Raw genomic sequence first — 7,931 nt, forward strand, 5'->3', positions numbered from 1 at the left:
CCGATTCAAAACTTGGATTAAAGAGACTCTAGCAGGCCGTTTTCAGAGGAAGGCACGCTGTGTGAATGGGAGCCTTATCCACAGGTTTGAGCCATGAACTCGCTCACACGCAGGTTTTACTGCACGTCTCCTTGCCCTTGGAGCAGCAGACAAAGCGCAGCCAAGAGAAAGTCAATTCCCGACCCCACGCGAAGGCACATTTGTGCAAGGATGAGAACGGGATCACTGGGAAAGTCACGTGGTTAAAGACTCACTGATGGCTCGTGGAAGACTCCAGGCTTTGCTTCCACATCATTTTCTGTATTTTGCTCCTTCCATTTTATTACCAGAGACAGTTGCATGAGAACAGGATCTTTGTAGCTTAGGAGAGCATCTGCTCCCGCCGCTTATCCTCCTCCTGAAGTCATAATCTTACGTGACATCAAAATCGTTTCCAGAGCCACCAATTACAGTGTCACAGAGCATTACGACTTCAGGTGTAGAATTTGCAGTGGGAACAGATGCTCTCTTCTGGAAAAAAAAATTTAAAAAAATCCTGTTTTCATACAAACGTCTCTATTAATAAAATACAAAAGAAGAAAAATAGAATGACAGCCAGAAGTGTTGCTAAATATAAAAATAGATTTTAACATTTCCAAAAGGCATCAGCTGCTCTTTGGAAAGTTCCCAAGGTTTAAATTATTAAAAGGTAGAGAATGTAGTGGGAATACATCCGTGACAGAGGAAAAAGAGAGGAAAAAACACTGCAGAACAGCATATTTCTACTCAGCAGATATTAAAATTTTGGCCGGTGCTGCACTGGCATCTCAGAGGAGAGGGGGCAAAACACACAAAAAAACCAACGTGGATTTTTGGTTCTTTGCTCAAAGAATCCTTGTCACATCACAAGGAATTTACTTCGATGTTTCCAACAATCCCTACCCCAGAAGGACACAGACCCTTTCGGAGGCAGCAGCGGTCTCGGGTGCAGTTCAGGAGGTACCTAATGTAGTCACGGGCTCTGCTGGATTCGATCCGCGGAAACAAGCCAAGTGTAATAAGTCAGTTTGAAGCCGGAGAAAGGCTGGGGGGGGAGGAGCACCCTTTAGGATGCACTAATAACGCCGTGTGATTTGAAATTTTTATTAGAGCTTAACAAGGCAAAGCACCAGTAGGTGACAAAGGAAACAGACTGGAGGCGGAGAAAAAGCCGTAGAGAAAGGAAAATCATAATGGGAAGTCTGTTGCATGGGAAATATTTTGTAAGACGCCTGCCGCCATTAGAAGGTTTCAAAACGCCGAGCGTAATTAAAAAGCTCTTTTCAAATGCAGTTCACGGCTCTCACACAAACGTTTCCCACCACGTGAGCCTCAGAACACTGCAAGGGGCCAAGCAAAACGCATTTTAAGAACTGCCAAACGTGCAAAGGCAGTTCCTACGAATTCTCCCCCACGCACACACCTCCCCCCTCAGAGAAAAACCCTTCACAACAACCATTTAAAGGCTTTGAATTGCGCTGCCAGGGGATTATCAGTAAGTGACATTTACAAGTGATTAGAGGACAGAAAATTATCTTAGTCACTTGTGGGAAAAGAGGAAAGCTTCAAGGTCAAATCTCTCAGTACTTAAAATGTCGGCAGATGTTTTGTTTACACGGAAAGCGTCATTTGATTTATGATGGAGTTTTACATCCAGAACTTCAGCCCCGCCAGCGGAACGGCAGAGAACATCGGTGGGAATGGAATCAAAAATTCATATAATACCTTCAAATATTTCACTGATTCACTCATTAAAGTAAGAGGCCAGCTCCTGTGCCAAGTGGTTACACAGTACCTATTAGCTTCTTAGAACAAGCGCTTCAAGCCATATAAACCTTGGCAAGCGAGGAAACGCAGATAAATCTTCAACAGCTCCAGAAATCCCACATCAACCCCTTTCCGCACTCACCTCCGGACAATAGATTGCTGGAGATTTTTGCAAACGGTAAGAGACTCTCCCATAAACATGTGGCACATGATGACCTCAAGGCAGTTGGCCATGAATGACATCACTGCGTCAGACTGCAGAGTCCCGCTCCGGGAGACGATGCAAAGCCGCTGGAGAGAGGAGCAATGACTCAGGGCCTGGAAGAACTGGGCGCCCGCACAGAAGTACGGCTGTTCCAGCCTGTGAGAATACACAAAAAAACCAAGTCAACAGGCAATTCGTGGTGCTGGGCTGTTTTTCAGACAAGAGGGAAGGCAGCACGCTCACGGAGGGGCTGGCAAAGGGAGCAACCAGCATTCCCACCGCCTGTTTCGCTCCCACGTGCGATCACCTTCCGTGACACCAACAGGGACAAACCCCACACCGCAGGCTCAGACTTCGTGCTTGCTAGTTACTTTTGAATGGTGTGTGCTAAAGGACGAGGACACAAATCGGCAGAAAGGCCCCTAAACTGCAGAATTCCAGCACCCACAGGGAGTAACGCTGATTTTACAAGTTTTCCACAAAGTGTGTTGGGTAAGCTGGGTCTTATCCTGGTGTTACGACAAGCACAGCCTTGGCTTTCGCTACCCGACATCCTCCGAGCAGTTGATGTGGATTTAAGGACTTAACTGCTCCAGTGCCCTAAAAACCGATCAAACTGGTCAATCTTCAGTTTACTGCCTGGAGAGAAGCAGGCATGAAAAAAAATTCACAATGCACACGTGGCGATGCAGAACTCAGGCCCCTGAGCCAAGAGTAACCACAACCAGCCAAAGGGTCAAACCTGCTGCTCTCCCAGAGGAAGAACAACCAGCACAGCTCCAACTTTTATCTTAAACACTTGGCCCAGAGAGAAGAGATGGGATCCTCTATGACGGCTACCCCCAATCTTACATCACAGCCCAGAGCAGGATGGTGAAACGACACGGTGAGGCCATACCCGACCGACGAGCGGTCTTCGTTTCAACTAACGGGACGACTCCCTTGCAGAGACCAGCCTGAGGGAAGCAGAATCTGCTCGGGGCCGGTGTAGATTTACTTTACTTAGTGCAAAATTACCCCCACAGGACCTCAGAGTACTCGGGAATCCCAGTCATTGGGTCAGCACGGCCACAAGCTCCAAGAAGGTTAATCCCTTAGGTGACAACGAGGTGTCTGTCCCAACCTGATCTGGATAATCTGCGCATACGGGCTTTTGCAGTACGCGGGAGGTATCTCAGCAACTTAATCCTGTTAACTGATGAATTCTGGTTTAGTCTCAGCCTGTCACTGCTGGTCAGGTAGCACCGCCTGAAGAGATCCTAACGGCACTTTGGGTAATAGTTTAAAATTAATAGTAAGGAAACAGGGAAGCTCTTCGATTTTTCAACTGCATTAGTGGTCCGCTGCGAGTTTAGGCACCGAATCTGTGGCAGCTTCACAGCAGGTTTCTAGGTCAATCGCTGTGATACGACAGCCATACTTGCAATGCCACTTTCCACTCGCTAGATGACAATGTTGCTTTGGAATAGACCCTTAAAACTAGTTTCTCAGCCTGGAAAATGTGGAGGGAGGAAAAAAGGGTAAAAGCAGCAGAGCTTTAGCCAAATGAAAAGGAAACTACATTATTAGCAGGAAGTGCTAAACATTAATATCCTCTTAAACCTATATAAAACCTTAGACTTTGCTCAGGAAAGAACAGCGACAGCTTACATCGAGCTGCCTGGCTGTTACAAGGAGACTCCCTTGTTTGTCCTTTATTCAAGGCTCTGCGGTGCCTCCCATCTTCAGCTGCCTCCCATCTGCAGCGCTCTTGGCCTCCATTTCAAAGTCTCGGCAAACTACACGGCCCAGACTTGAGCGAAGCAACGCTGCACACCCAAACCTCCTGCCCCAGATCTTAGCTCCTCCGTGGCTGCTTAGTCTCCTGAATTTTAGAGACACTTTCAGGTGACCCAAGCCATTAAGGAACTGAATTTCCAACAGGTGCCATCCCGTGGATGAGAGACCAACATGCTGCTTGCCTGTTCGTGATGGGAAGGGGTGGAAAAATAAACCCCTCCCGAGGTGTTTCAGCCACTCTGGCTCCCTTCACTATTGCAATGGTTTGCGAACACGCGCACAAACACCCATCGGAGCTGATGAGCGATAATTTTAGTTACACTGTCTTGGCAATCACAGGAGTGACCTTGCTGTTACTATTGTTTGATATTTTAGACCCGTTTTGTCAACAGAGGGTGGCAACGGGCCTGACAGGTCTAGCAGCTTCACCAGTGGAAGCTGATCTAGAGAAAACATAAGAAAGAAAACAAAAATTTAAAAAGCACATTTTTCTCAAGTAATAACATTTGTGTTGACAGGGATCAGTGCAAGGACACAGTCGCAGTTTGTGCCCTTTGATTTCATAAGCACATTTTGACTACCATGAAGGAGCTTTATGCATCTTTTCGGATCAGTTCCAAGAAAGGAACTTCAATAGGACAAACTCTAAATTTGGAAATCTTTCAATATACCATCAAGAAAAGAAAAAGAAAGAAAGGAGAAAAGAAAAAAAAAGAAAGGAGAAAGGAAAAAGAAAGAAAGGAGAAAGGAAAAAGAAAGAAAGGAGAAAGGAAAAAGAGGTATACTTGAATAAAAAACAAAGCCAGAAAAATATTTCATTGGGAAACCTAAGGGGAACTCTACATTATCTAGCTATTATAGGAGTCTCTTCCTTTCTGGAAATTTCAGAGATATGTGTGTACATAAAGCCAAAAAGCCAGCAAAGGCATGGAATATTTAACCTAGCCCTAACAGGCTGCTGGCTCCTGAATATGCAGCATCTACTCTTCCTTATCTAAAAGGAAGGTACTTGCAGCACAGACTTTTTTGCTCTTAAAAATCTGATTCAAAGGCGTATCATGAGCCTTCAAAGACAGCACATGATGCCTTCCTGTTCTCCGCAAGTCAGGAAGGAAAATACCCAATTTTCAAGCCATTGCAGCTACTTTGGACCAAAACTTGCAGTTTTAACACAACAAACCACGCGTTACATTTCTGGAGATCCACAAACAGAATGGGGATGATCTCACCTGAGATCTCTGAGACACTTGCAGTGTTTCAGCATGTCCATGAGCGCAGACATATAGATCATTTTCCCCATCATGCCCAGGTTGGCCAACGAAAGAGTCCGCAAGTGCTGGCACTGCAACCCAATGCTAACAAGCCCAGAGCCAGTCAGGATATTTGGCAGCTGAGCTAAGGTGAGGCTCTGCAAGTAAGTCAATTGGCTAATGGCAGCCACCTCCGAATCGCCCACGCTTTGCGCCCGCACGCAAGGAGGCAACGAGTTCCGAATCGCCGGCTCATTGCGGGGCATGGCAGAGGAAAAACTGGATCCGATTATTTCCAAGGTTTCCAAAAATCGGAGGCTTCCCATCAGAGCCCAGAACACTGAAGACTCTAGCTTCTGATTTGCCTGGTCCACTAAGTTCCTTGGATACGTCTGCATCCCGATCCGAACTTTCCTTCCAAACGTTTGGGGAACCAAACTTGACGCCGTGGGAGGCTTCGGCTTTTCCACGTTTGCGGCAACATCCGTGATGGAGCAAACCGGCAGCGCTAAGGAGAGCAGGTGCTTTAGCCTTGCCAGAAGCTGGCACAAGTGATTCCCTATGCTTTCCGAGCTGTGGTGGTGAGCTGCAGAGAGGTTGAGGTGTCTCAGGTTGCAGCAAGACACTACCAGGCTTTCCAGAATGCCACTGTCAATGTCATCTTCCGCTTTTCGAAATAAGGACTCTGGCGCCAGACAGTGAACGCAGCCACTGAGATTCAAGCTGGTCAAGCTTTTAAGGTCCTTCCCACCGTTAATAACCCTCTGGATCAGGTGGCCACCAGATAAGGTGCATCGGCTAAAGCTGAAGTAGAAAGGGTTGTTGAACTTCAAGTGTTGCAGGAGTCCAGAGCCGTTAATCCAGGCTTTGGGCAATTGTAAAGCATCCAGACGTACGTTTCGAGCCATAGAGTCCAGGAGGTTTTTAGTGGCTCCTGTCTCCGCAAAGCTACCGGGGGCAGAAATAAGGAAAGCGTGAAGGTTCTCGGGTGTCCGATCGCTCAGCACCGCCAAGTACAGCCTCACTACCTCCTGATTAACATAGCCAGGAGCCAGCCTGGCGTAGAAGACGCGGAGGTTCTGGTAATGGGGCACGTTGCTCTCGCCTACCATTAGCTGCCCAGAGAGCATAAAACCTTCTCGCGAGCGATCGAGGATCTCAAAATAAAGCAGCAATTTCTCCAGGCTAGTGCAGCACGGAACGACACCATACGACGGCGTGTAAAGGGTTTGCTTCAACTCCGAGACGCGGCTAAGAGTGGCTTTACACTCGCTGCTCAGCTGGCTGGCGTCGAAACCTGGATTTACGTCTATGGCCAGGGAGCGGAGGTGCTGGAGCGTGGACAGCATCTTCGAGAGACGGAGAGAGGTGATGTGGCAGCCAGACAAGTTCAGTTTTACCAGGTTCTTGCATCGTGTTACGTGATCAATAGTGGAGCTGGGCAGCCAGTAGCACCCAGCCAAGTTCAGCTGGTAAATCTCTTTTCCAATATCCCTCATCAGCTGCTTCACTTTGTCTTTGTTGACCTGTACTCAAACAAAACCACATTCGGTGAGACATACGGCAAGGCTGCGCGCTAACTCAGTTTCCCATCTGAAGACGGGGATAAGAGAGGTTGGCACTTAGATTACGCGGCTCATCCAAAGGTTTCAGGACGCTACCACAGTCTGAGGATTATTATACCGCCGGTAGCTGACTTTAATCTGCCACACTTTGGAGTTTTTAGGATTACACTTTTTAGAGGCTTAGTCTGTGCAGTTCTGTGTTACTGACCGCGAGGCCTAATCCATTCAGCAACTGACAGGGGAATGGAAGGCCACCTCCTTTTTCTAAAAGCAAAGCTGTTTCAGCAGAACTGGCTATCTACAGAATAAATACAGAAACTCCAACTGAAAGAAGGATGTTTCCATTCTACTTCACCCAATTTTCTGTTTTGGAAATGAGTAAGAGGTTTCCCCTTGCTTGCACTTGGTGATACAGTCCTCACAAACGAAACGTATCACCCTCCATTCCCAAGTTTTGGAGGTTTTTTTGTTGTAACACATTCAAAATTTCTGGCTTAGCCGACTGCATGCCTGGCAGCAATATGCACGAGATTTTTTTTGTGCAACAACACAGAAAACATATTCTGAGAAAAACATAATTTTACACAACCACAGCTACAAATGGAAAGTCACATTTACTTTCATTTTAGCTTCCAGAACCACAGAGAAGATAGTTTTCACTAATGGCATTTTATATAACTAAGGGAGCACAGAGCTGTTCTAACAAAGCATTCTAGAAAACAAATGCTTTTATAAAGCAGTTTATTGTTTACTTGATTTCCGAGCTCATTTCATTTATGCAGACACACTGGAAGCTTCTACTTCTTGGCATTTTTTCACAAGTCAGATTTGTCTTCACAGCTAACGGAAGAAGCAAGCTACTCTCCCCACCTTATAGTCTTTCTGAAGTAAAACTGTGTGGGTTAGGCTCTTGTCAAGGCAAAGCGTTGCAAGTTTCCTGCAGGTTCTCCTGACGTTCAGGACAAGGTCTGTGCAAGGGACGTAGCTGAGAATGTGCAAAAGGATCTCATCCGAAAACTCCATCAAGTTGACACCGTTACTTTCCTCCTCACTCTCTCCACTTACAATCTCCTGGGGGGCAGAATTAAAACAAAAAAAAAAAAAAAAGAGAGAGAAAAAAAGCTACTAGCTCAGAAAACGTAGCAAAGATTGTGAAAGAACAGGTACCACGGATCTCATAAGGATTTATAGAGTGAGACAAAACAGAAACGCTCAAATCTTTAAGTGCTTCCATCTGCATGAAGAAACCAAAGGTTTTCTCTTAGAAGCCAATATGGAAGCACACATAAAAAAGCCACAGCAACTTCACTCACTCTTTCGCTGTCAGCTGCTTTAGAACGAGGAGAA

At 46.3% G+C, this 7,931-nt stretch overlaps 1 protein-coding gene across 1 annotated transcript in view; it reads right to left on the reverse strand.

The window, feature by feature from the left end:
• Positions 1–7,652, reverse strand: part of FBXL18 (F-box and leucine-rich repeat protein 18) — a 17,772-nt gene extending 10,120 nt beyond the window's left edge. Inside the window, exons 1-3 of the mRNA XM_009866797.1 lie at positions 7,455–7,652; positions 4,999–6,545; positions 1,928–2,146 (exon numbers count right to left, since the gene is read on the reverse strand). Of these exons, the coding sequence (XP_009865099.1) occupies positions 1,928–2,146; positions 4,999–6,545; positions 7,455–7,607 (1,919 nt within the window). The 5' untranslated portion in view covers positions 7,608–7,652. The remainder of the gene's footprint in view (positions 1–1,927; positions 2,147–4,998; positions 6,546–7,454) is intronic.
• Positions 7,653–7,931: the final 279 nt, after the last annotated feature.

This window comes from Apaloderma vittatum, unplaced genomic scaffold, assembly GCF_000703405.1.
Source record: "Apaloderma vittatum isolate BGI_N311 unplaced genomic scaffold, ASM70340v1 scaffold25553, whole genome shotgun sequence".
NCBI classification, from domain to species: Eukaryota; Metazoa; Chordata; class Aves; order Trogoniformes; family Trogonidae; genus Apaloderma; species Apaloderma vittatum.